Source organism: Aspergillus campestris (assembly GCF_002847485.1).
Source record: "Aspergillus campestris IBT 28561 chromosome Unknown P168scaffold_8, whole genome shotgun sequence".
Taxonomy (NCBI): Eukaryota; Fungi; Ascomycota; class Eurotiomycetes; order Eurotiales; family Aspergillaceae; genus Aspergillus; species Aspergillus campestris.
In genome coordinates, this window is record NW_020194343.1 from 1,320,314 (window position 1) to 1,348,121 (window position 27,808).

General features: G+C 54.2%; 7 protein-coding genes across 7 annotated transcripts; 2 read left to right on the forward strand and 5 right to left on the reverse strand.

The window, feature by feature from the left end:
- Positions 1–849: 849 nt before the first annotated feature.
- Positions 850–2,325, forward strand: akr1 (putative aldehyde reductase (AKR1)). The gene is made up of 6 exons (XM_024834471.1): positions 850–997; positions 1,047–1,134; positions 1,184–1,197; positions 1,251–1,335; positions 1,391–1,807; positions 1,898–2,325. Exons 1-6 carry the CDS (start codon positions 951–953, stop codon positions 2,249–2,251), a joined length of 1,005 nt encoding a protein of 334 aa, XP_024691936.1. The 5' UTR covers positions 850–950; the 3' UTR covers positions 2,252–2,325.
- A 187-nt stretch (positions 2,326–2,512) lies between these two features.
- On the reverse strand, positions 2,513–4,673 carry P168DRAFT_271423 (S53 family peptidase; the record flags this gene model as incomplete). Its single annotated transcript, XM_024835263.1, has 5 exons — positions 2,513–3,649; positions 3,703–3,823; positions 3,873–4,105; positions 4,152–4,415; positions 4,468–4,673. The coding sequence occupies 5 exons, from the start codon at positions 4,671–4,673 to the stop codon at positions 2,533–2,535; spliced, it is 1,941 nt and encodes a 646-aa protein (XP_024691937.1). The 3' UTR covers positions 2,513–2,532.
- A 975-nt stretch (positions 4,674–5,648) lies between these two features.
- Positions 5,649–6,230, reverse strand: P168DRAFT_181861 (uncharacterized protein). The gene is made up of 2 exons (XM_024832953.1): positions 5,992–6,230; positions 5,649–5,932 (listed from the first exon to the last, which is right to left on the reverse strand). The coding sequence occupies exons 1-2, from the start codon at positions 6,172–6,174 to the stop codon at positions 5,810–5,812; spliced, it is 306 nt and encodes a 101-aa protein (XP_024691938.1). The 5' UTR covers positions 6,175–6,230; the 3' UTR covers positions 5,649–5,809.
- Positions 6,231–6,284: 54 nt separating this feature from the next.
- fos-1 (sensor histidine kinase/response regulator Fos-1/TcsA) lies at positions 6,285–8,369 on the reverse strand (the record flags this gene model as incomplete). Its single annotated transcript, XM_024838242.1, has 2 exons — positions 6,285–8,167; positions 8,207–8,369. 2 exons carry the CDS (start codon positions 8,367–8,369, stop codon positions 6,285–6,287), a joined length of 2,046 nt encoding a protein of 681 aa, XP_024691939.1.
- Positions 8,370–10,152: 1,783 nt separating this feature from the next.
- On the reverse strand, positions 10,153–11,321 carry P168DRAFT_238373 (FAD-dependent oxidoreductase; the record flags this gene model as incomplete). The annotated part of the gene is made up of 3 exons (XM_024833613.1): positions 10,153–10,438; positions 10,489–10,886; positions 10,941–11,321. 3 exons carry the CDS (start codon positions 11,319–11,321, stop codon positions 10,153–10,155), a joined length of 1,065 nt encoding a protein of 354 aa, XP_024691940.1.
- Positions 11,322–12,529: 1,208 nt separating this feature from the next.
- On the forward strand, positions 12,530–15,414 carry optF (small oligopeptide transporter, OPT family; the record flags this gene model as incomplete). The annotated part of the gene is made up of 6 exons (XM_024841348.1): positions 12,530–12,604; positions 12,840–13,028; positions 13,096–14,423; positions 14,471–14,685; positions 14,736–15,005; positions 15,060–15,414. 6 exons carry the CDS (start codon positions 12,530–12,532, stop codon positions 15,257–15,259), a joined length of 2,277 nt encoding a protein of 758 aa, XP_024691941.1. The 3' UTR covers positions 15,260–15,414.
- Positions 15,415–15,459: 45 nt separating this feature from the next.
- On the reverse strand, positions 15,460–27,506 carry P168DRAFT_298131 (putative guanine deaminase; the record flags this gene model as incomplete). The annotated part of the gene is made up of 4 exons (XM_024838243.1): positions 15,460–16,920; positions 23,858–23,909; positions 25,303–26,116; positions 26,171–27,506. 4 exons carry the CDS (start codon positions 27,504–27,506, stop codon positions 15,460–15,462), a joined length of 3,663 nt encoding a protein of 1,220 aa, XP_024691942.1.
- Positions 27,507–27,808: the final 302 nt, after the last annotated feature.

Consider the following 27,808-nt stretch of genomic DNA (forward strand, 5'->3'; position numbering starts at 1 on the left):
CCGCCTATCAATCTTATTGAGCCCTGAGGCATTGTTTTGGTTGCCTTGTTGAAGTATACAATGGGAGAAGAGTGTCACAAAGAGTGATCCCTCAGTTGGTCCAGTACTGAAGAATGAAATCTTATTCTGGGATAGAAAAGCATAGCATACAGAATTATGACCTAGATGGATAGGTATGCGTCTGAACGTATCGGGAACTATATATACATGCAGTACTATAGAGATATCCTACCTGACTACCCCCCGCACGAGTTCTATCCACACCCTGGACCAAAGACGGAATTCGTCCGGACAAAGGACTTCGGCATATCCACCCAGGTAGTACGGAGTATCTGGACGACCAGCCAAGACCGATATTAGCCGATGCCTCGAAGCCGAGGTGGGGATTGGTGGAATGGGAATTTATCCGGCGGGAAATTAGCCGTCCGAGACATTCAATACCCACTAGTATAGACTATAGGTGTGTATGTTTCGTTCGTATCGTTTCCTCCTGTTTATACTTCAATTGCGAGAGAGGTAGAGGGAATATCTGGGAGATACTTGGGTAGACAATGTTAGTATACAACCATGGTATCTACTAACTCAATGACTGTACATTCGACATGACAATATGAATGAAAACAAATGTACTTGATCGATGTATACAACCATGAATATCCGATTTAACCATGACCCCCACCAATGCGGGGTCTGTATCCATTCCTTACCGTCCGTTACCAGATCGTCCCCCTGATTCCATCCGTTCCCCGCCTCTGGCCCGGTATTGCGTCATGGTATTACCCTTCCCCGCCGGGGTTTTATCTATCAGACAATCCCCTCTACTTTTCCTGTCTCTTCTCTTCTCTCCTCTTCCTCTTCTCTTCATCTTCCTTCTCTCCTGCTTCGATTCCTCACTTCTGATCGTCTCTTGTCTTCTTCTCACTAATATCAACAATCCACATCAATTGACCATGTCTCTCGGAAAGAAGGTCTCCCTCAACACCGGTGCTCAAATCCCGTATGTCCTCCTCACCCACCATAACAAGTTCCTAACTGACACCAACAAGCCAGCTGGGCTTTGGCACCTGGCAGTCGGAGCCTGGTCAGGTCGGTGAGGCCGTCTACCAGGCTCTCAAGGCGGGTTACCGTCATCTGGTGAGTTTCTCCTCGAGCCCTATCATGAAACAGCAACTGACTGCCGCAGGATCTGGCTACTATGTACGGCACGCCCTACCATGCACCAAACTACACACAAACTGACTAGTCAACAGCTACCAGAACCAGAAGGAGGTCGCCGTGGGCATCAAGCGTGCCTACGCTGACGTCCCCGGTCTCAAGCGCGAGGATATCTTCATCGTACGTGAACCTAGCCTTTCACCCGCAGACACATGCCCTAACGCAAATACCACAGACATCCAAGCTCTGGAACAGCCAGCACGACCCCAAGGTCGTCGAAGCATCCCTCGACGAGTGTCTCGCCGAGCTGGAGCTCGACTACCTCGACCTGTACCTCATCCACTGGCCCGTCGCCTTCAAGACCGGCAGCGAGCTCTTCCCCCTCGTCCAGGGCTCGCCCCTCCCCGGCGGCGATGTCGAGATCGACGACTCCATCTCCATCGTCGACACCTGGAAGGCCATGACCCAGCTGCCCAAGTCCAAGGCCCGCGCCGTCGGCGTCTCCAACTTCATCATCCCCTACCTTGACGCTATCATCAACGCCACTGGTGTCGTGCCCGCTGCGAACCAGATTGAGCGTCACCCGCTCCTCCAGAGCCCCGAGCTCATCGACTACTGCCAGAAGAAGGGCATCCACATTACTGCTTACTCTGTATGTCATTTCCCCTCCTCCTTCCTCCAACCGTTTCCTCCCTCCCACCCCCCCACCCCCTCCCCTCAAACCAATACTAATAATGGAAAGGCCTTCGGCAACAACATGATCGGCGAACCCCTCCTCATCACCCGCCCCGAAGTCAAAGCCGTCGCCGAAGCCGCCTCCGCCCGTCTCGGCCGCCCCGTCTCCGGCGCCCACGTCATCCTCGCCTGGTCCCAAGTCGGCGGCCACTCCGTCATCCCCAAGAGCGTCACCGAGTCCCGCATCAAGGACAACTTCCAGGAGATCGAGCTCACCGCTGATGAGGTTGCTCAGGTTTCGGCTCTGACGGCTCACCGTCGTCGTTATAACACCCCCTACACGGCCAACAGCCCTCGCTGGGATATTGATATCTTTGGCGAGCCGGAGGAGAAGCCTGCTGGGCATAAGGTTGTTGTCTAGACTCTGCTACGCTTTTTGATGTCGTTATGAGGGGGGTGGGTTGTTGTAGTTGAGGTGTATTACGTAGTATGATGAATGATGTTCTGTATATATGATCTGGCCTGCCCTCTGTTTTGTAGTCCCGTACTCTGGTACCGTACACATACTACGTATTGCTTAAGGATACATCTAGCATTTGTTGAAGTGCTTCGTTGAATTCAGTGTATTAGTTATACCTGTAACCCGTATATATATATCTATATATACAGTGTCCTCCACCATAGATACCAACAGAAGAGAAGTTACTCCTTCATGAAAACCTTCAACAACTTCTGATAATCCGGCGTCCCCATCCCCGTAACCGGATCCCACCCCTTAGCAGCCTTAAACCCATCAGTACCACACCCCTCATTATTCCCCTCGGTCACATCATTAAACGCCTCCGGATGCGCATAAATCACAGGGTTGACAAAGCCCACCGTCGACTTACCCGCCGCAATCCGCTCCTCGTTGATGAGCGTCAGCAGGGACGCGAACACCGGCGCTGCCGCTGACGTGCCGCTGACCAGCTGCGGGAGGAGCTTGTTGAAGACGAGCACGTTGTCCGCGATGGCTGCGACGTCGGGGTAGGCTCGGCCGATCCGGTTGTAGATCCCGCCGCCGGCGGCGAATGAGCTGTTGTCGACACTCGAGTAGTGCTTGTAGCCGGGGTCGGCCGTCTTGAAGTACTTCTCGACGGCGTCGTTTTGCCAGTCGGCCCGCTTGTAGATGTTGCTGAAGCCGCCGCCCGAGGCGAAGCTCGACGTGGCGACTTCCTCGTGGGCTTCGGCGTCGCCGAACGGCGGGAGGACGGTGCCGCCGGTGGCGGTCACGTAGGGGCATGTGGCGGGGAAGTCCGGCGCGAACACCTTGTCATCGTCGCCGAGGCAGTTGCTCGGGCGGGGGCTACCGCCGCGGCCCATGACGCCGGAGTCGCCGCTGGCGACGACGACGGACACGCCCTGCAGACCGAGCTTCATCCACTCTTGGCATTGGCGGCGCTGGTACTTGATCGGGAGGTCAGCTTCGGCGGCGCCGTAGGAGATCGAGATAACGTTGGTCGGCTTGTACACGCCGCATTGCTTTTTGCCCTTGTAGCCACCTTTCGCCGGGTTGGGGTAGGGCGGGTCTTCGGGGGATTCCTCGTTGCAGTAGGAACCGTCGATCGCATCGAGGAAGTTGTTAAGGAAGCCCGTGAAGTTGTAGTTCTCTTGGTACACTGGGTCGTCGGTCTGGAAGAGCACCGAGTTCTGCGGCCAGATGAGGGGATACGAGACTTGGAAGTCGAGGTCGGACTCGGGGCCCGCGTTTGTCACCTCGGCGGGCGCCTCGGCCCCGTCGATGAGGTGGTGCACGGGGTGGGTGCCCTCGGGGATTTCACTACGGTGTGTTAGCGTTGATGCGTTCGTATATAGGCAGGTGTATGAGCTTACTGGGCCACGGTCGAAAAGAACATGTCCAGATCCTCTTGTGCGTATACGTCTCCCAGACCTTCGAAGATGCCGAGCTCGTTGCCCTTGGCCTTCTTGCTGCCGTCGGTGACGTTGTACATGGCTGTGCTGTCAGCATTTGATGCACCCGCTGATGGCGGAGGACAACTCACCCTTGATACACTTAGGGGTGACAGCCACACCGCAGAACCCAAGGAAGTCACCCATGATAGCCTCTATCGGCTCAGTCAGCGGGCGCAAGATCGGCGGCAAGATGCCGAGTTGGCGTTTCGCCAGAGTGTGAGGGGTATCACGCCGGGCGTGCTGCGCGCCACGGACTTCCATCAAGCTGATTCCAGGCTTGACGAAATCGACATGATCCTGCACCGACTTCGGCACGTGGTATCTGACTCCGTTAGTCTAGCCCAGTTGACAGGAGGCGCAGAACATACTCGCGACAGGCAATGTGCGACCGGCCTGTGCCAGCATGGTTGTAAAGGTAGTATTCCGTGCGCAGGAGATCTTCGACCTCGTTGGTAGTGGCATCGAACTGCAGCCACTGCTTGTTGGTAGAGTGCGAGACGCGCTCCGGGTGGATACCTGAAGACTCAATCCAGTTACGGACAGTGTCTACGCTGTCCTGCGATGGAGCAAACAGGTCATGGACGTCTTCGGCTGACAGATGCTGGCCATATTGGTCCGAACCGGGGTTGGACCTGAACAGTCAACAGTCAGCGACAATCGTCCCACGACACCAAAGACACATACAAATCCATCAGCATGTCATGGCCGCGGTCCATGTTAGACTGGGTCAGACCAATGCGCACTGGCAGCATGGCCTCGCCATCTAGGCGACCCTCTTCCGTCCAATGACTGGGCAAAAAGTCGCGGCGCTCATGGACTACATGGTCCGTAGTGGGAATGGCCAGCACGCCGGCGGTGGCCGCACCAAGAAGCAGGAAGGAGGATCTCATCGTGACAACAGGAACCAGTCCGGGGTGAAAAGCCTCAGACCAGCTCAGGGGGTGCCACAGCACCCATCAGTACTTATACAGAGACCGAGGAGCCGTCCCCGCGCTCAGGAACAGCCTTGGTGGCTCAAACTGGAAACTCCACAGGTGATCATGATGGCGGTGGACGAGACATTTGCTAGCAGCGTTCGCCATAAAGTTACGATAAGCAGGACGGCACGGCCAGGTTGAACTTAATTCCCTCGTCACTGGGGTCTGATCTTCGGTGCTAGTGGCCATCATTGGCCATGACCCCAGTGTATGAGCCCACACAAGGGTCCTCGCAGAAGGATAGAATGGGAAATTGCGGTAGACGGCACTACAACAATACCCCCTATCAACTAGCCACAAGGGCAGTACCCGCAACGATCGAGTAAGCGCGGTCTGGGAGTCGAATCATCGAGTGGTCCTGCACATCCCCCCGCAGCATCCTCGGGCGAGCTTACTCGGGATATGGCCTCCATGTGAAGCCGCAATAAGCTTTCGGCGTGTACGTGCTGCGGGGAAACATGGGGTTCTGGCCTTTGCTCGGCACCTTGGTTTCGTCGATTCATCTGACACTCGGATTCAAATTTCGATCTTCCGGCCATCTTCCCCTCGTCTCTTTCCCCCTGAGGCCCTACTTGCGCCATCTGAAGTCTGAGCAATCCTACCCCTGGATAGCCCTCTCTCCCGCAGTGGAGTCACTGGAGAAGACGGCAATCAATGGTGCGAAATGGGTCCCAATCCCACGGCAAACTCAATGAACGGATCTCCACCGCCGATCGGTAGCTGACAAAGAAGAGCCCAACACGACCAATTTGGAAGAGATCACCATCCGGACGGTCCGCGCGGAGGGCGAGAAGGGTTGGACTCCAATCAGTCGATGTTGGGAGGATTGGGGGTGCAGCTTCGTCCTGTAGGTTATTATCCTTCTGAACTACCAACAATCCTTTTGGGGTTCCTCCTGCAAGAGCGATGAACAATCCAACGCTGACGATGGCGATTGCATATACATTATGCGGGGGACGAAGCTCATTGTGCTCGACCGAGAAAACTCCAGTGGCTGTGCATCATTTGCGGTAAGTCGAACCCGGAGTGATGGAAGAAGGAGAGCGTCGTCATCGTGTATGGGGTGGAAAAGAGTGGAGAACGAGAAAGAACGAAGTGGAGAGAGACGCGATGGAGAAAAAGCGATTAAGGTTAAGCCGGCCAGTCCGCCCACGTGCTAATGGCCGATAGTCCTCGCAAATAGTCAACAATCTACTCTCTATGTGGATTGAGTGTGAGTATTGTCAATTACAATGATGTCATATTCAATTGCTAATGTACAAAATAAGATCAGAGGTACCTTCGTGGATACCCTCTTCCCTGCTCGGGTATCATATGCGACCATTAAACGCCAACCGCCAGGAGTCATGCCAATACCGGGGTCAAAAGACGACGGTCGATGTGCGAAGAGTGTGTTGTCGTCGAGTCTGGCCATGATATCCAAGAGACCATTATCGCAACACAGCCACACAGTGGTGAAAATGCACTGCAGGGGACTCCAAAGGATGAATGCGGGAAAATTAATAATTAGACGATCAATACAGATCACGGACCAATCCACTTCAGCAGCGTTCGGGTGAGTTGATTGCGGTGGACCGGCTTCGCAAGGTAATCATTCATCCCTTTGGCCAAATAAGTCTCCTCGTCCCCGTCCAAGGCGTTGCCTGTCAGCGCGATGACGGGCACGTCGATTTTCATGTTCCGGATGCACGTTGTCGCTTCCATCCCGTCCATCACCGGCATGGTGATGTCCATTAAGATGGCATTGTACGACAATGGCGTCTGCTTGACCAACCGCACCGCCTCGGCGCCATTCCAGGCGGTGTCGATCCGCTCGAATCCCAGCTTCTTCAGCAGTCGCAGCATCACCATTTGGTTGACCAGATTGTCCTCCACCAGTAACAGTTGCTTCTGGGGAGCGATATCCTTTACCTTCGCCTCGAGTTGCTTGGCATCCTCTTGAGCCACCGTCCCTGGCAGGGCGTCCCTTCCGGCCGCACCCGAACAGTTCATCTTGGCCGTGAACCAGAACACACTGCCACGGCCTTCCGGGTTGGGTCGAAATCCCACCGCGCCGTCCATGAGTTCGGCGAGGCTCTTGCAGATCGATAAGCCCAACCCTGTGCCTTGGTATCTCTTTGTGGACGAGTCCGCGAACCGCGTGAACGGAGTGAAGAGCGTACTGGCGGACTCCTCTGGCACCCCGATCCCGGTGTCGATTACCTCGGTTAAGATTTCGTACGTTTGCGGATTCTTCTCCTTTGTCAAGCACGACGTGACCACCTTGACATAACCCTGATCTGTGAACTTGACGGCGTTGCTGATCATATTCTGGAGCACCTGCCGGTATCGCAAGGGGTCGCCACGAAGATGCTTAGGAATGTCGGGGGCCGTGGAGTTGATCAGTTCAACGCCCGGCTTCAAAGAAGATTTACAATTCCGGGTGACTGCCGCCAATACAGCCTTGATGTCGAGCACATCGGCGGTTAGAGAGAAGGACCCAGAGGACAATTTCGAGTAGTCCAGCACGTCGTTGATGACTTCCAGCAGGACCGATGTCGAATCCTGAATGATGGACGCCATCTCCCGCTGCTGCTCGTTGAGGTCCGTGTCCGTGAGCATCGCTAGCGCCAGGTTCATGCCATTCATCGGCGTCCGGATCTCGTGGCTCATATTTGCCAGGAAGTCTGTCTTCATCTTTGACGACTCCTCGAACGCGGCGATCATCCGGCTTTCGGCCGCTTTGCGCTCGGTCAGATCGCGGGACACCTTGACGAAACCTACATGTCGGCCAAATTGGTAGATTGGAGTGATCATCACGTTGGCCCAGAAGCGCGACCCATCCTGGCGATACCGCCATCCTTCGTCTTCCACTTTGCCTTCGCGCAGGCATACATCCAGCTCCCTTCCCGGTTTGTCCGATGCCCGGTCTTCCTCGCCGTAAAAGACCGAAAAATGCTTCCCGATGATCTCTGAGGCCGAGTATCCTTTGATGACCGCCGCTCCCGAATTCCACGTGGCAATGTTCCCGCGAGTATCCAGCATAAAGATAGCGTAGTCTCGAACCGTGTCTAGCAGAATCTTGTACGTCTCGCTCAGGTAAGCGTTGCGGTTGCCTACCGACTGGATGTAGTCCTTGGTGACATTGTGGGCCTCCAGCACGACGTAAAGCAGCGTAAACCCCTCGAAGATGGGCGTGACGCGCAGCGAGTAGTATCCCCGACACTCCTGGACGTGAAACCCATCTATCACTTGTACGCTGCGGGTAGACGTAGCTACGCGTAACACACCGTACAGGGTGGCAAAGTCGGGGGCAGGTATCAGGCGAGGGGAGACATCGCAGATGGAGCGATCGAGCCACTGATCTCTGGGCTGGTCGGAAAACGTTTGGTGACTCTCGGATACTTCGACGATGTGTAGGGAGGGATCTAAGACGAGGGTCGGAACGGGTGTATAGCGGTAGATACGACCCAGAGCAGGATTGAAAGGTTCAGCCGTCGAGGATTTTTGCGGCGATGAATCGCTAGCTTCAGACAGGGCGCCGCTGAATTCGTTGAGGTTGAAGTGATCTTCCTCTGGGGGAGTGGGGAAAATGGCCGGGTCGGCGACGGGTAGAGTGTTGGTTTCCATGTCAAAGTTAGAAGTGGCCTGCTAGAGGCCGTGCATGTTAATCTCGATTCAGGCAAAGTCGCTCGATCAAATTGATGTAGAAGGAATAAGCTTGTAAGCTTGGCAACGAAATGGCCAGGCGATTAATTAATTGATGCGTTCGTGTAAGTCAAAGCGGTACTTTTGTCAGAAAATCACGATCCAGGGAAAATTCGAGGGCAATTAATAGTAGGAAATGAAAAAGCTGTCAAGTTCGAGAGCCGAAAGTGGCGATAGGGGACGGTGGCGTCTGCGGATCCCACGCATCTGGGGCTAGGTTTAACCGGTTTTAACCAATCTTAACCACCGACGTCAATAGTGAGGGTTGAAACTAACACATTTGGCGGCGAATCACCGCGGCGCCTTGGTAGCTGCGCGGGACCCGGGCTTGAGACCAGGCGTAAAAGATCAAAGGAAAGGAAAAGATACACTGGACCACAAAGGGAAAAGAAAAAAGAAAAGAAGAAAAGATACCATGAATCAGGAGAAGTCTATGTCAAAGTGATAAGTAGAGTGACGTCAGTGGTCAAGCCAGTTCCAAGTCCCATCATGGCAGTGTTCCTTGCAGCCCATTGTCCTCGAACTTTCTATCAACCTGTCCAAGGGAAGTTACCGAGGAATGTGGATACCCGGATTAACCATGGATCGCCTATGCCACGATCGATAGGGACCAATAGACGCAGGCATCGACGATTTGGATATAAAAGTTTGCAGTCGTTCCAAATCCATATCGAAAGATCATCACAGCCATGTATTATGGGGTTGCACAGTAGTACGATCGTGTATCAAGCCACTCAGCGGCAGTGTCGCGGAGTAATAGTTATATAAGGCTTTGCTTTTCTGCTGTGACGAACCGTCGAACCTCTTCGCGTGGTGACACAGTATTACCCAGGATGATACCCGTGGCTCGAAAAAGCGAGTCGCACACAGATAGCAATCACGATGTAACGTCGTTGACAAGCGTAAACAATCCCTGTCAACTTAATTGAATACGACTAAGGGCTCCGGATCCGCCGAGACGAACCGATGTGCTAAACCCATTCTAGTATAAGTTGCTCCCCTGATCGTTATTTGTTTCCACCTTTGCTGTGCTATGTCCAACATACTCGCGTTTTGGGAGGCTCAAGAGGCATGAACCAGACCATGGTTTGCTATCGCGCAAAACCTGAATCAAGACGTGTGGCTGTGGCGAGACGACAGCAATGGTTGGGATCTGCACCGGGAAGATCCGCTGGTACAGACGGAGTTTTCTCGGTGGGTCAACGTGCGAAGTCGTCATAGTCCTGTCATGTTCACTCATGCCAGCCATCATTATTCTGTAACTTTGGGGTTTACAACCTGGGCAGTTGACTTGGCTATAGTAGAGATGAAGATATATATGATGATATCAAATCTTTTTCTGTTTGGACGTGGCTGGATGTGGCTGGACACTGTTGGTGGTTGAAAGCATAATCGAAAGGTTGATTAAAGGTTGATTCAAGGTTGATTGAAGTTTGGTTGAAGGTTGAAGAGGAACCGGCCGAAACGCCGACATCGCCGGCGATGGGAGATTTCTGCCTGAGGCACCCTACGACGGTCAATATACTAGACATTCGAAAAACGGCACGGAGGTTGGTATTGTGGAAGTTAAACAAATATTAGGTCGTAAACGCTATCAAAAATGCACACGGAAGCCGAACTACAGGCGACCGCCAGTCCAGCTGGTCCCGATGACTGTCGGGCTCAAGAACTGCTGGCTGCGCTACCATCCGGTCGGATTCGTCCATCACGAAACCACGTTTGTCCGCTCTGCTTCTTCCACCATCTTGGCGACGGCATCGGCGATACCGTACGAGAAGGCATATCCACCGCCGCCGAACCCGTAGGCGGACACGATGACGCGATCGCCGATCTGCTGGGAGTCGAGACGGAATCCACCTTCCCGGGAGGGCCGGATACCCACAATGTGACTGAGGGACGATTCGGGTGGGTTTGCGGGCACGATTTCAGGGGCGAGACGGTGTGCGCGGGCGATTTCATCCCGCGCAATTTCCATATCGGGGTCGGGGGAGCTAGATCCCATGAGTGTTTGGCATAGGACATCGGAGCAGCGGTAACTTACAGGTTGTCCCTCTGTTTGACCCCACCCAGGACGACCCCGTTGGAGAGCGGTCGAGGGATAATGTAGGTGTACTCTTTGCCGACTCGCAAGTATAACCGGCGGCACTGCTCGGTGCGGTAGAAGACGTTCTGGCCCCGCTCCGGGAAGCACTTGTCATCCTGGACGTCGCTCAGCGACTTGCTTCCCACGCCACTGGCGTTGATGAAAACACTCGATTCTGGGAACATGGTGTAGAGCTCCTGCAGAGAGTCCACCCGCTTCCGAATGAAGTGCCCACCGAGAGCCGAAACCTGCTTTCCCAGATAGGGCATGTGGAGCGTCGGGTCGGTGACTAGGCAGTCGTACGCCCATCCAGAGTTGGACTCGGCGGGATACTCGCCCGGTTTCAGATCACGGAACTACACCCATGTCAGTAGACTGTATTCAGACACGGTGAGGGATTTCCAACTCACATTGGCCGCTACCTTCTTGCCCCACACCGAGGAATTCTCCGATGGAGGCAGGTCAAGGTATTCGCGCGCATCGACGATACACACCCCTGACTGGGGGTCTTCCTGTGCCATCTTCAGCAGGTGACGATGGGTCACCGCTTGGATGTAGCGGTGTTCAGGGCTGATGCCCGCGGCCGCATGCCAGGCGGCCCCCGCCCATGCCGAAGCATACCACGGGTTCTGGTCTCCCGGGAGGTACTCGGCCACCACGACGACGGCGAATCCGTTGAGGAGCAGTTGACGTGCCGTGGCACATCCAATGATCCCTGCACCCAAGATGACAATGGGCCGCTGCGCAAAGGGCAAGCCTTCCGCGGGGCTCCGTGGGCTCAGTTCCCCCATCCTGTAGTTGCAATATGGTATATCCGGAGGTGGCTCTTCAAAGCAGAGTGTAGAAAATGAGTCCCAGTAAAGGCCCTGTGGTGAAGATGCGAGAAAAGTGCAGGAAAAGCAGGGATACGTGACGATATTAAACCCCCGTCCACTGGTCCGGGAGATTGCGGCAGGGGATACGGAGGGCGATTTCCCTGATTTAACACACTACCGAGCACTGATGGAGACCTTCTCCTACAGACGGTCGTGCCCACTGCCTTCTTAAATCTCTCGATCCGCCGTCTCCCAGAGAAAATTTCCCAGATGATCTCTTTCGTCTGCGTGCGTTTCCACAGTTGGTGGTACTAAATGTGGATGTCGGATAGAAGCGCGCCCAGACCGACGGTCGGGTAGAGCCGCAAACCCAGCGAACCCACGGTTGCTCGACTCAGTTAGCAGACCACCTGGATCTCAGGGTACTCGTCAGCGCACGACATCTGTGCAGCTCACAGATTCTTGGGATTCCAGCACAGGCGGGAGGAGAGCGGTTGATCCCGACCAGCTCTGGTAGCTCCTCCGACGCCACGGCACACTGGAATCTCGGACGAGCCGAGTCTGACCCATTCATTGGGCAAACGGACGGGCCAGCTACCCACGTGGGAATGCGCACTCTTCTATTCCTGAGATATCCATCCGTAGGCGAAGTGCTGATGGCCACGGTGGCGCCGAAACCTGCAGTTGTAGGATGGATCACGGACGTTGACCTAGTATCGTATCAACTTGTTGTTTTCGTTGGAGTGGAGAAAGGAGTATCACAATCTACCTCCGTGCTTTCAATAGTCTTGACTTCTCCTGAAGAATCTGCCGTGGGTGGGGGAGTGGTTCCATCTGTCTCAACTGTAAACACCGCATCTCCACCATCTCCCGTAGAAGTCTCCCGTAGAAGAAGAAGAATCGAAGCCTCAGGACATCGAAGATCCAGTGACTCCCATTCCCAATCCGGCAATTCTCCTCCATCTCCCTCAGGCAACCAGGCGGCTTCATCCGCCTCAGGCCAAAGTACGGACATGTGACTTTCCACAACCCCCACTAAGGCCACTAAGGCCGCAACTCCGTTCTCCACTTGCGCCAAAGTGTCTCTCCTATCCACATTTTGGAATTATATTGTCTTGTCTCCAGTCAGATCTTTATTCACCCCCCTTTGTAGAAAGTGTGGTGTGAGCTGATCTCACCTCATCATGGTTGAGGCCAAGGCTTCTGTGAAGGATGGAAGCGATGATGAGAAAAATCCCCGAGGGCTGGAACCGACCCTGGTACGTATGCGCTCTTTGTTTGTCTTGGGGCCAGATAGCCTCGTATTCGGTGACGCCCGTGTGTGACGAGTAGGTGGCTTGCACTGGTTTGATACGTTGATTGAGGTGGCGTGGGACAACACATCGGGGTTATGCATGTTCCCGCGGCTGTCACAATCTGACAGGCGTCATTGTTTGGCGCTGGGTTGGATATATCCTCCGCGGTTGTTTTTCCCATCCTAATTCAAGACTATAGGATCATCTGTATGAAACGCAGATAGGTGAGGGCCGCATCCTCAGTGACGACGATGCCACCAGAATCCTGCCCTATGAGGCGGATGACTCGCCGTTCCCTGAGGTACGCGCCGTCGTGAGCCCGGTGGATGAGGCGCATTTGCCTGTGAACACGATGCGCATGTGGGTGATTGGGATTATCTTCACAATTGTAGGTTTGGATCGATTGTCGTCCTGTTGTCGTGGTGCTGGTGAGGTACTGACTCAAGGATTCCTAGGTCGGAGCCGGCCTCAATCAGTTCTTCAGCTTGCGCCAGCCGAGTGTCACGATCAGTGCCCTGGTGGCACAGCTGTTGGCATTCCCCGTCGGGTGTGCCTGGGCGCGATGGCTGCCATTGGGGTGGTGGAATCCCGACCACCACTTCAACATCAAGGAGCATGCGATGATCACCATCATGGCCAACGTGTCGTTTGGGTCGGCGGCGGCCACCCAGGTGATCGAAGCCATGGTCAAGTTCTACGGCATGCCGTCGCAGGGTGGCTTTGAGATCCTCCTCACCATCACCACACAGATGTTCGGGTTTGGGCTGGCGGGAGTGATGTCCCGCTGGCTGGTGCGGCCGGCCACCATGCTCTGGCCCCAGGTGCTGTCGAACGCGGCTCTGTTGGCGACGCTGCACTCGCGGAAGAACCTGGTCGCTGATGGCTGGATCATCACGCGGCTGCGCTTCTTCCTGTTTGTCTTTGTCGGCGGCGCGATCTGGTATTTCGCCCCCGGTTATCTCTTCACTGGTCTCAGCTACTTTACGTTTATCTGCTGGATCGTGCCGACGAACGTGGTGGTCAACCAGTTGTTCGGACAGCAGACTGGGCTGGGCATGTCCGTGTTGACGTTTGACTGGGCACAGGTCGTGTACGCGAACCAGAGCCCGCTGCTGGTCCCGTTCTGGGCGGGGTTGAACGTGATGGGGTCCTTCGCGCTCTTCTTCTGGCTGCTCTGCCCGATCCTCTACTACACCAACACGTGGTACTCGGCCCACCTGCCCATGCTCAATCCGAACACGTTCGACAACACGGGCCAGTCGTACAACACCAGTCGGGTGATGAACAACGACGGGACAGTGGACGCCAAGGCGTACCAGGAATACTCGCCCATGTTTCTCCCGGCGGGTTACGCGGTCACCTATGGGGTGGCGTTTGCCAATCTGACGGGCATCTTCGTGCACGTCGCCCTGTATCACGGGAAGGACCTCTGGCTGCAGTGGCAGGGGCGGGACAAGAAGGACGTCCACTCGCGGATCATGGAACGCTACCGCGACGTGCCGTGGTGGTGGTTCGCGGCGGTGAGCGTGCTGATGTTTGTCCTCAGCATCGTGACCAACGAGGTGTGGCATACCGGCTTGCCGGCATGGGGGGTGGTCATCGCCTACATCCTCCCTATCATCTATTTCATCCCGGTCGGCATTATCAAGGCCGTGACCAACATCAGCAGCAATCAACTCAACTTGATCACCGAGTTTATCGGGGGATATGCGTTCCTCGGGCGGCCCGTGGCCAACATGGCGTTCAAATTCTACGGATACGTGGCCGTGTCGCAGGGCTTGGAGTAAGTTGGGTCCGTCGCCTTCCACACCAGGTCGCTAACCTTTGCAGATTCGTCGCCGACATGAAACTGGCTCACTACATGCACATTGCGCCGCGCACGTTGTTCTTCGCGCAGGGACTCGCCGTGCTGATCGGGGCGATCGTGCAATGCGGCGTCGAGGTCTTCATGATCACCCGCATTGACGGGATATGCACCCCCGAGGCCTCGGGGGGGTTCACCTGCCCGCACGGTCAAGTGACATACTCGTCTTCTCTAATTTGGGGTACGTCCTCCGACTTCTTGATCCCACGCAGATATTTACCATTTGAACAGGTGCCCTCGGACCCGCGCGGAACTTCTCCCCCGGGCAGATCTACGGCAACCTGCTGTGGTTCTTCCTCGCCGGTCCCGTCGTCATTGTGATTACCTATCTGCTCGGGCGCAAGTGGAAGACCTTCAACTACGTGTCCTGGCCGGTCGCATTTGGCGCCATGAGTCTCGTTCCGCCAGCGACGGGGATCAGTTTCTCGTCGTGGTGGGTGATCAATGTTATTTTCAACGGCATCATCAAGCGCCGCAAGGCCGCGTGGTGGTCGAAGTACAGTATGTCATACAACCCAGCCTTTAAAGTCCATAGAACGCGTACTAACCAGACAGACTACGTCCTTTCCGCCGCGCTGGATTCTGGCGTCGCCGTCGCCACGGTCATCATCTTCTTCTGCATCGTGCTCCCTGCGGGCCCGCTCAGCTGGTGGGGGAATACCGTTTATGGCAACACGGCTGATGGGATGGGGACGCCTTGGAAGGGACTGCCTGAGCAGGGATATTTTGGCCCTGCTAAGGGGACCTGGCAGTAGCTGGTCTATTTTAAAAACCGGCACGGTGGAAGTGTCAAGGGTATATATAGTCCTGGTGCACATATTGGTCGCGAGTATATAATTTTCATAGGGTGGTTTGTTGTCAGATAATCGTCGAGTCTACTGTTCTGAACGAGATGCTGCATTGAAATCATCTTCTACTAAAGACGTTTCCTCACAGAAAAGACAGTATACCCTTCCTAATCCAACGACTTGACCTCCCGCCCCTTAACAAACACCCGTCGAATATTCCGATCATCCCCCGTCATCACAAATCTCTCTACAACAGCTTCCATGTCATCCCCCTCCTCCACCAACGCCATCACCCCATCTACTCCCTCCCCCTCATCCTCCCACCCCGCCGTCCTCACAACCATCGCATCAAACTCCATCCCCTCCGCAAAGAAACCCACCTTATCACCCAGCCCAGCGACCTTCGCTCCCCCAGCAGTCGCCATCCACAGTCCCTCAACCAGAGAAATCTCCTCCCCAGCCTTCGCCCCGCCCTCAACCTCTCCAGATCCTCCAGATCCCGTCGCATCCTCACCCCTGACCCCTCCCTTCCCAGCAACAGAAACCATAAAAGCCCACCTCATAACCTCCAACATCGACCCCGAAAACCCACCCCCACAATCCGTCCCCAGTCCAACTTTCATCCCCCGCCGCAGATACTCCCTAATCGGCGCAACCATAAACTCATCCATCGTCGTATTCGGCGTCGGACAGTGCGCGATCCCACATCGCCGCGCCTGCATACGCCCTATCTCCCACTTGCTTGGATAGATTGCGTGTGCGAGGATCGTTCGCGGCCCGAGCAGTCCAAGCGACTCGTACATTTCTGCCTCGGTGTCATACTGTGGGAAGAGTTCCTTGGTGAACTCCATCTCGCCCCGCGACTCGTTGAAGTGCGTTTGGATTGGCAGATCCCGGTGTGTTGTTGCCAGATCTCCCAGGCGTTGCAGGGTCGTGTAGCTACAGCTGATGGCAAACCGCGGCGTGATCACTGGTCGCACGAGCTCACCGTTGGGATCCAGTGCTTTGATCTGCGCGATGGAGGTTTTTGTCGCGGCGATAGCAGTGGCGGAGTCCGCGTCGACGTACCAGCTTGGCGCGTTGCGGTCCATTGCGCACCGACCGACCAGGGCGCGCTGGCCCTGTTCCAGACATGTTTGTGCCAGAATGGTCGTCGCCTCTACGTGCAGCGAGCTGTAGTAGCAGGCGGTTGTGATACCCTGCTTGAGGCCTCCCGCAACGCAGTTCTTGAAGAGCCTCGTGGCGTGGGTTGTGTCCGCGCAGCGCGCTTCGTGTGGGAAGGTGATCTTTTCCAGCCAGGTTAGGAGGTCGATGCCCCGGCCTGTGCCGCGTTGGGACCACTGTGGGGCGTGGTTGTGGGTGTCTATGAAACCGGGGAGGAGGAACTCGTTGGGTGAGAGGGTTGTTAAGGGGCAGGTTTCTAGGGTGTAGTTGTTGGAGGCGAGGATTGAGGGGATGGTGTTGGCTGGGGTGGATGGCTGGAAGGGTTGGATGATGCCGGTGGGGGAGATTATGAGGAGGGTGTTGTGGTGGACTTCGAGGTTGGTTGGTTCGGGGGTGTGTACGAGGGTGCCGTAGAAAGCGCGAGCGGTTTGGGTGGGCATTGTTGATGTGTTCTTAATGTGGTTCTTGATGCGATGGTGGAGTAGAGGGAGAGTTGAAGTGTGGTAGATGAAGAAGTGAAGACATAGTTGGGTCGTACTGAGGGGAAGACATGCTGCTGGTGCGGGGTCCGGATAGCTGCATGTATATACAGATACGTTGAGTGTGTGTATCTGTTTTCACACAGTTCCAACACTTTGTTTTTCTGCTGCTTGCTCGTTGAGCAGACTTGAGCGCCCTGAGCTGATTGATCACTGAGTAGGGGAATGAGTAGAGATATGAGTAGCCTGCATAGACCAGTCAACAACACTATGTATAATGTTCGTAATATTGTCTATAATTCATATTTTCTAGTATAGAAGAATATAGTGATGCATACTCAATCATCCAGAAGAAATACACTTCACTATCATACAGTAAAAGAGTATGATCAATCTCACTAGCAGGGAATCATAACTTATATAGTACGAAATCTCTATTCTTGATCTTCAAACAGGGTCTGAAGTATAAGCGTACCTATGAAATGCTAACGGTAGATATTCTCATTCTATTTTGAAAAGAACTGAATGACACAATACTAGTAGCTCAAGCTGTCTATCGTGATAATCATTGAATCGCCCAAAATGAACCAAAATCACAACCAGGGTTGTACCAGTAGTCAAGGTCTTTGCCAACACATGGGATACACCTGAGTTTTGGGTCTCCGAGCATATCAGAGTAGCTCTGTGGCATGTCATACATACCCTGTAGATGATATCGGGTGAGGCAATCTCTTGCGCATCAAGGGTTGCGCGCATTAGACAGGACGCTCATACCGCCATCCAAAGTCAAGCGAGCTCGGACTTTCATGACCAGATACTTAGACCCCAGACGGCCAAAGCGGAGTCTGTCTTCTTCATCCACCGAGCGTACCACGGCGCTTGGAGAAAACAACAATGCCTCTCCCACTCGCAGAGAGACAATCTTGTCGAAAATTGAAGCAACATCCTCTTCCTGCGTATGTTCACCACTCGGGGACAACTCCGTCCCCGCTGATTGACTCACCAAGTGCTTCGTTGAGGCGGCGGCCAGATGGCTTTTGAGCGCTTGCAACCACTCCGGGGACGTGAACCGGTGGACGATCGTCGTGGAGCATAGGTCGAGCAGTGATTTGGAGATCGTTGGCTCTTGGGTTGAGATGATAATACGCGCTCCAAGATGGCGTTGCAGGCGTACCGTTGACAACAAGGTCTCTGTGAACAGGCGGGACTCGATCGACGTATTCATGTACTGTAGCTCTATTAGGGAAACCGGTCAAGGAGGACCAGGGTCCGGGGTGGCAGACCTTGTGCGCCTCATCCAATGCAACCACTCTTCCAACCTCTGCGCTCTGCTCCAGGAATATGCTCAGGCATATATCGAACAGTGAACAGGCTGTTTCGGCAGATATGCAAGGGCAGGAGAGATCGACGATGGTCAAGCGACCAGGCTGGCACCACTCAGCTAATGATCAAAGAAAGTCGCGAGCTAGTTATCTTACCGATGGTTCCCAGTTCGTCCCGTTTGCCTGGACAAGAGTCTTCTTCTTCTTTGCAGTGAAGACGCTTTCCCTTTTGGGCATAAAGCTTTCCAATGTATCCAGTCGCTGGTTGAGAGGCTCAATTTGGGCCGGAGTGAGACCAGAGGAGGTAATTAGCCGCTTGAACTGTTGATAGTCAAACCCACCGCCCGTTTCTTGCTGAGCGATACGCATGTTTCGCAATATGCGCTTGACCGTGTGTATGTACAGTGGCACGGGGCCGTCGTTTTGTCCCACTGCCATCAGGTCAAGCATCCGCTTCGTGTTCAGATGATTCTGGTCGATCTCCAAGGGCTCAACCCGGATACCGAAGCGTGAGTACGTGCCCTGTGTGACGAAACGTTCTACATTAGCATTTGGAAGCGGCACAGTAGGCTATCAAACTGCTATCTGGGACAGGGCATCCTCACCCGTATGGTATGGAGGTTAGTTGGAGAACATAAGACTCTAACACGGTCTCCAAGAAGCGATGACAGATAGGCTGCCTCACAGGGTGATCCCATACTGTCACTGATGAACGTGTCATAATGGAACACGATCCCCGTCAAAGGGCTCGGAAGATGAGCCGCTTTCGAAGGGATCAAGCAATTCTCCAGCATACAGGACAGCGTATGGCTCTTACCCGAGCCCTGTGAGCCACAGATAAACGTACTCGATGGAATGGAGACGTTGAAGAGGAGGCGTGGGTCATCCTCCTCGTCCCGATCCTCTGGCTCCTGCGTTGGAGTTCCGGTTCCGAGCAGGCTTTTGATGCCTGCCAAAAGCCCGAATTGCGACAGCTCGGGGGGCCGCTCTTGACAGGTGCAACCTGTGCTATGGCTGAGGACGGAACCCGTCATGATCGGTGCCAGACAAGCTTCCCTCGACCCCCCTGTCCGCCCATGGGGGGTCAATAGATCTAGATGATCTTTCAACATGATGTCGTGTTCCATCTGGCTGCTAGACCCATGACCCATTGATGCCGAGCGAATAGAGCAGGGACACTCGCACTCGCTGGACGGCGCACTCTCTGAGAAAGCGTCCATATTTGTTTGGAGAATTTGCAGTCGAACAACACCCAATAGTAAGTTGAGGTTGATATAGTCAATTGCCCGAGTTGCCAATGAGGAACAAAAAGATAGTGGTAGTCTGAACCGAGTGGCTCCTGTGATATTGGCTGATAGCGATCATTTATACCCTTTCCTTTTTGTCATTTTCCCAAGCTTTGCAGTCGTCCAAGACGACGGGATTGTTTCTCTGTCGTTTGTTCCAGGAAAGACTCTTCTCGTTCTATCTTGTATGGCAGGCCTCCTGCATTGGCAGCCTCCTGCATTGGAGGCCTCCTGCATTGGAAGCCTCCTGCGTTGTGGGCTTGCTGCATTCCAGCCCTCCCCGCATTGGAAGCCTCCGACAGGAGGCCACGTCGTAACGGAGAGTCTCAGAGGTTTGGGCATATTATTTCCATAAACCCTATAAAGTCTTCTTCTCCCCGCCCATCAGGCTCAATTTCGAATTGTTCAAGATTCTTTTATTTATTTTTTCACCACCAAGAGACCAAGGATCCGCTCACAATGTCGTCCTTCTTATCAGCGAGGCTCAGCGTCAAAAACCCCAATGGCGATGGCGATCGGCCGGCGGCTACAAGGCATAGGTTTGGGTATCAAAAAGTCTTGAGTCGATTCTACGAACCCTTGCTCCTGTTACGGGCACTCGGACAGACACGAGCAGACCATACAACAGTTTTCTGCGATCTCGTCCCCGAGGAAGCACGCCGACGGCGATTCCTGCAGAATCTAGCCTATATTTGTGATAATGAGAAATCGGGCATCTCCTGCACGGCTATTGGGCTGGAGGACACGGAAACCCGTTACAGACTTTGGATCGCCTCCAACCAAGTCAATGGCAGCGTCGTGGACTTCCTTAAAACGGTTCTTGGTCACCTGCAAGCCATTCCCAGTCACTCTCCGGGGGCTTCAAAGACGGACCGCGATGCTCTCGTGATACTGTGCGTTGGCTTCGCCGCCAAACGCATCCGGGGGGAGACAAAAACTTTGGTTCGGAAGATCAAAGAATGTTATCCTACGCCGGGCGCTCCGAAATCCACAGCAGGTATGTATGCGCCAGAAAAAAAAAAAAAAAAAAAAAAAAAAAACCGGGTTCTTTATTGTAGTGCGCTAAATCGGTTCTCTAGATCGAGAGTTGCGAGACTGGCTGTATTCGGTCGTGGAGCAGGATAGTGATCTCAAACTCTGTCGCTATGCCTACAAGAATCGGCACTCGGAGTTCCTTGATATCCTGACTCAGAGAGCCCATGAGAGGGAGGAAGAGATAAGCTCAACTGAGAAACAATCACCTTTCTCCTCGGTCAGACATTGTTTTGGACGGCTGGCTGAGCATATCCGGGCGCCTCTGCAGCTGATCGAAGACGCCGGTCATTTGAGCCAGCTACTGGACTCCTATGAAGTGTGTGCCATTGAGCCCATTGCTTCTGTGCCGCGACAGTTCCCTGACTCGCGGACCACGCTCTGTGGCATTCTGGACCGGATGCTGAGGAAAGATGACCCCGAGCGGTCCCAAATCGAAGAAGCTCTGCATCTGATAAACTTCAAGTTCGGCACCTTTGAAGGTTTCTGGAAGGCTTATGATAATTGCACCCCGCAGGTGCATGCGGAAGTGCAGGTTCTAGAACATTTTTACCGAAACCGGCTGCGCTTTGTCGGGGACGATCGCTATGTTGCTTGCAGCAAGCCCGCTTGTCTGTGTTGCGCAATGTATTTCACCCATCACCCGGCTCGCATGGTGGTCCCTGGTTCTCATAACAAGGTTTGGACAAATTGGGGGCCGCCTCTCGTGGAGCGCTTCGCCAAAAGTGATCCAGATTCCAGGCAACAACTCGACATTCTCAACAAGATGACTGCGGACATTCGCGGCCGCGCCATCGCCCAGATCCTCAAGCAGTCGCCGGCCAGTCACTGGCATCCTGATAGCCTGACGAACATTACCGATTGCCCTCGGCCCACCTCCCGTTCTAGTCAGCTTTCAGTCGACGGGTTCTGGGATGACAATGTTGCGACAGATTCAGAATCATCTGCCACTGAAACCCCCAGTCCACCTGTTCAGGAAGATGAACTGGATGAAGACTCTGCTTCGGAAGCTGGAGGGGTCTCTATTTGGGTTTAGATACCACTTCTTTAGATACCAATCCATTATCAGTCTGATGTGATGTGTGGCCCGCCTGTGTAGGACAGAGTTGATCAAGTCTGCGAGAGGACAGTAACTGCCTGAAGCGGAGTTGTCTTATATCTACGTAGTTCACGCAGTTCAACCTTTGAGCACCCATCGCGTGCACCCATCCCTTTGGATAATTGAAAAGTTCATCCCTCCAGAAAGCATGTACGATCGGAAGATTTCTAAATCCTGGAGGTATCTACGACTACTCCTTATTACTACTACTACCGTCCTACATGCAAACCAGTCATTGATCAAAGCGAACACCCATCTTCAACATAATAAACGATAACTAAACTGCCCACATGCCCTGGTCCCTAACAAGCAGCCGGTGCCCTCCCAGGTAGTCCATGCTGGTTTCTAACATGCTTCTGTAAATTGTCTTTGCGTGTGAACTCGGTGCCACAGAGGTCACAGGTAAACGGACCGATCAATATCCACCGTTCCTGGGCCCGTTCCCTGTGATATAGTTCCACATGACGACGAATATCGCTTTGATTTGCGCCCGTCTCTTTGCACCAAGAACACTTCACAGGCCGAACATGCACCCGCATATGTTTCCTATTCGTACTCAGTAGGGGGACACTAAGCAACATTGTGGCTAGGGAACTTACCGGAAGTCGCCCATATGCTCGTAGACAACGGGGTGACCATGACGATGTTCATGTGGGCAATAAAGCATCCCATCTTCCGACGAGGCACGGATATGGTCATACGAAGGCATCTCAGCTTCTTCGAATGTATAACCGCAACCTGGCGCGGTCGTGATGGGAATCGCACTCCCGGTTCCCTTACTCTCAACGTCTGCGTGTCTCTCACCCACCCCTGCGATCCCAGCATGTTCGGAGTAACCTGTGCCGGTCAGGATCTCATTCGAGGTAGCTCTCTATAGAGGCTCGCTCTCGAAAATCAGATCCTGAGGATCACTGGCGTCGAACTCTGCCGTGTCGTAGGTCGTAGAGGGCGAGGCATCGGCGAATTGCGGTTGGCTTTCGCCAACGCCGTTCGAATCGAAATCAGGATAGGGATAGGGCCCGTTGCTATGATATTCCCAGGTGCCTACGGGCCCCGCATGGGTCTCGAGGAGGTCTAGAGGAATATCAGGTGGGATAGCCGTTAGATTGGCCGCCATTTCTGGACACCAAAATAAACAAGCTTGGCCCTCAGCCTGGTCTTCAACCTGGCTAAAGACCAGTGATGCCATAGCCAAACCCGTGCCCGCAACCCAGTAGATAAGAAAGAAAAGAAAGAAAAAAGAAATCAAGGCGAATCAAAGAATGGAAAGAAGGGACAAACAAGAAAAGAGTGACATGAGAGAAGCTAGGTGGATGAATTGTTGAGAGGTGTCTCTAGAGCTATATATAATGTGTTGGAATTGTCTGGCGTGAGTACTCTCGACGAGGCTCCCCAGAGCCACCAAGACATCATTGCATTGAGCCCTTGAGCGAGAGATGAAAAAAAACAGTTATGATCGACGTTGCCAACGTTGCCAATGCAATGATGGTTGGCTTTGAGTTGAGATTGGGCATCGAGAGGAGCCCTGGCATTCACACCACATACCCCTCCATGCTTCACTATTTGGTGATGTTTTATCTTCATTTGTTTTTATATCCCTTGTTTGTTTTTGCTCTCACTCACTTTTGATCCTTGTTTTGGTTCTTGCCTTCCATTTTTTGTCTCTTTTTTCTGTTCTCCCTTATGGTATGGGTTAATTGATATTGGGGTAAAAAGACCTTTGTTATAGTATATGGTAAAATTTAGTATAAGGTACATGTGTCTTCGTACCAGTGACTCCACGACATACAACTACCCCAGTCTAGACTCTGGAGAGACGTATTGATCTTGTCCTTTCCAAGTGCGCCACATCAGACTGGAAGCCTTCCGCAGATACCTCCCCAGCCTCGGGGCGCATCTGGATCCATCCATTGGCCACCTGTGTTTGTATCTCGTCATTCCTTGCATATTTTACATCCTGTATCCTTCGTACCGGAAATACGCCCTTATCTTCCCCTTGTTGCAGTGGATGGACCACTGGCTGGTGTATGTTGGGAAGGTTCTCAATCCCTTGCCGCCGGGGGGGGCGCCATGATGCGGGTTGTCTATAATGATCTCGAGTTCTAATGGAGATAATACCATATACTCAGTCTCCACTGGTGACTGGTCTGGCCATATCCGGCAAATAGGTAGGTGAGACCTACTATCTGGTAAGGCACCGCGTAGATTTCTGGTACATAGGAAAACAACAAGGTCCTATATACTATTTGTAAACGACATGTATCGCGCACGGCCCCATATGGATGATCTGCGGGGTCAACTCGCCAGAATTATAGAGGTGACAGCCGGCAGCAATGTGTCAGTCACTGTAGATTAAATAGAACTGGAGACTCTGTGAGACATGGAGGGTTTCCCACACTGTTTCATTGTCTTCTCTTCCTGCAACTTGCAAATATATATGTCATCATCTTTTGACTGTTCTCATCCGCCCTTCCACAGGTAGTTACGAATCTCACCAGTATTGTTATTACCTTTGTGAGTCCTGGCTCTAACTCTTGAAGGAATTCTCAGAATATTGACAGCTTTCGATTCATCGATTCATCTAGAATGTGATTAGGTCCGACGTATCAGTTTTCGCCTATAACACTGTGCCTGACGTCCTGAAGCCCCTCCATTGCACCCAATATCAAATACTTCAGCCCTTTCGTCGTGAGCTCAAGATGATGGGGCCCACAATTCTCGATCTCCCTACGGAAATTCATCACCTTATTACTCGGTACCTCGAGTTCCCCAGTCTCCTCCTACTAAAGATGACATGCCGCCATTTCCGCGCCTTGATTCCCTCACTCAGCCTCGCCCAAATGCTGCAAGTAGAGGCCACAAACTTTGGCTGCCAGAAAGAGCTATACACACGTGGGGACTGCATGCGCCTACGCCCAAGGGCCGCATTTGCGGACAACATGATTAAGAAAAAAAGAGCAAGGTGGGCTCCTGATGCAGGAAAACGATTCTGCGTGGATTGCGGCGTCAGCGGTGGTCCAGGCGCGACCCGATATACCCCTGGAAACCACGTCGTCATACAAGGCGAACAACATGTCGTCTGCCGATCGTGCCGGGTCTTCCGTGAGGCGGCTGTATAAGGCGGCAGGAATCTGTCTGAATGTCGCAGTTGTCGGTTATTCTCAAAAGCAATCGAACAGCGGGCGGAGGAACGGAGAGCCCGAGAGGAAAGGGCCAGGCTGCGGGCTGAACGGGCAATGAGAAGGGCCAGAAGACGTCAAGTGTGGGGTTCAGATTCCGATTGGAGTGATGACATACCCCCTAGTCCTACTTGGAGTGAGCTTTTGATGGATTTGGTCCAAGGCCCGGGAGATGCCTACATGAACAGCCCCGGACCTGCATCTGATTGAGCTTCCTTATTCTTGTGGGACACTGTAGTGGAGTCTGGTTTGTGGGTGTATATGGAGGGTGATGGTTTTTTAGTATGTCGAAATTTGAGATTTCCTGACTTTTGTTTTCGTTTCCGAAATATATGAACAAGTGTAGTATATTTGGGTAAAATATATATAGGGTATGGAATATTCAATCCAACCATATGTACAATCACAGGGTATAATAAGTCGCCATCTCCTCCTGAAACCAATCGTACGAATAAAATAACTGCTCCGCCAACTGCGGATCCATCACCGGCATCGTCCCCGACCCATCCACCAGCAACACTTCGTCGAGGACCGGCGCGAGCGGCACCGGTGGTGCGACCAGCAAGTGCGGCTGCGAATCGGGATGTAGCGGCGACTGGGTGTGAGAGAGGGACGAGGATGGTGGTGGTGGGGGTGGCATCTGTTGCTGCTGGGGTTGATGCAGGTGCTGTGGTAGGGGTGGATGCTGGTGTTGTTGCTGCTGGAACATCTCTTGTTGTTGCTCCTGCTGATACGCCAGGTGGCTGAACAGCATCGTGCTCTGCTGTCGGAACGTCTCCGCTAGTCGTTCCACCCCAGGCCGTCGCTTGCTAAACTCCTCTAACAGCACGACCACCGCCTGCGTGGCGCGGCGGATCGTCTGGTCGTCGGGCTTCCACACCGCAGGCTGTCCGGCCTGCACGGTACGGAGGTTTTGATTCAGACACCACAGGATGGTGATGCCCGCAAAATACGTCTGGCTCAGCGTCAACCAGATCCACTTGATCTTCCCTACCGAAAAGCTGTCCCAGTACGATCGGATCACCTGTATGCTGGCGTCGCCGCAGCCTACGATGCTGGTCGAATCCGGCATCGGGTTCCGTGGACTGGGCCGGTGCATTAGCAGCAGGGTCGTCGCGTATAGGTAATCGTAGTAGCTGGTCGAGTACAGAAGGGCCGGCGGATAGACGGGGGCCGCGCGCCTCCAATCGTCCAGCTCCTGGCGGAAGTGTCGCAGCATCGTCACAGCCTCGGACGCCGGCGGAGGCGGCTGGTTGTTATATACTGTCGATGATTAGCTATATTGAATCATGTCCACACGCCATCCCAAACACGTACGGTAGCGATAGATGCGCGAGAAGATGCGTCGCAGCCGGACGACCTGCAGCGGAATAGTCATGGGACTGGTGCCTGGGGCCTCCGTCCAATCCTCGTTCAGCTCCCGCGGCAATGCCACGCTGATGTCGTCGTCCGCGATACCCAATGGTCGACCCAGGGTGCTGGCGATCAGCCGATCCAGATTGTACAAACTCCAAAACGCACGCTTCGACATCTCCTCGTCCACGAGGTTCATCCCCGGCCGAGCGCGATGCAACCCCAGGCTTGTGGCGAGCCGCAGCGCCGAACCCAGGACATGCCACACACTCGGCCCCGTCGTCGCGAACATGGTGTAGAGCCCCAGGCTTAGCAGCGCCCGCACTGCGGCCAGATCCTCGTTCTGCAGCGCCAACGATAGCGTTTCCTGACTGGCGCGGTAGAAATTGGCGGTCTGCGTCTCGTCCGCCGACCCGATCAACAGGGCGATGGCGATGGTGATGTGGTAGCTGTAGACCACCTCGGGCCCGGGCGTCTCCCCCGCGTAGATGCGACGCAGATGCCCCATGAACTCGGACCGGTCCAGGAATGGGTACTGGTATCCCATGCTGTCGAAGTACTGCGCGGACACGCGCTCCGCCTCCGCCAGCGAGGGCAGGCGCACGACGCGCGGGGCAGACGAGACTGGCCGCGCGACCGACGGCCGACGATGCTCCAGCTGGTCGCGAAAGATCTCCCCAACGTTAGGCAGCTCGGGAGCCACGGCCGCCGATGGGCTGGTGGCCCCCGTCGGACTCGAAGCCGATGCGGTGACTGCGGCCGCCGCCGCATTAGCCGTGGCTGGACGGGGAGAGGCGCCGCGCGTCATCATAATCGCCGGGACCTGATACCACCCGTCGGCGTCGCCCTCCCCGGCACCGTCGAGCGCGCTCCCCGTGGGCCGGTTGGCTACCGAAACGCCCGTCTGGCGGCGCACCATGTCCTCCAGCCATCGGACCCGATTCTGCAAATTTTCGAGCTGGTCGCGGGGCACGGACGCGTTGGCGACCTGCGGTCCCGGAGGCGGGATGGTGCAGCGGACGCCGGCCCGTGTACAGGCGGAACAATTGGGATAGCGAAAATCACATTTCTTCTTCCGCTTGCGACAGAAGTCGCAGGCCGTGGAGACGCGCTTGCTGCGATGGGGACCGGGGACGTGGAGGGGGGAGGGCGGGTTGAGTGCGGTCGGCGACGGTTCCTGCGGGGGAGGGTGAGGATGTCGCGATAACGGAGGAGACGAGACGGAATGCGGAGGCGGCAGAGACGAATCCAGCCGGAATTTCCCCAGCTGATGCCGAAATTCAGGGTCTCGGTTGGTCATGGTGGAGATGGACGCGGTGGAGGAAGTGGAGGAGAGATGAGTAAAGCCAAGCACGGTGGTCGGCTCCAACCGCGGTCCATCCTATTTCCTCTCTTTGACCGTCGAAGGATGAGGCATGAACGGAACGGAAGGACAGGAGAAAAGGGGAGAATGAGAAACGAACTAATCGACTTAGTTCTCTGACTAGCTTCAAGGTTGACTAGCTGATTCCCCACTTGGTATCAATTCCGTGGTTTTGTCAAGATCGACATCGACAGGCAATATATCGACCTGTTGTCGTCACAGCCATGGTGAAGTCTGCA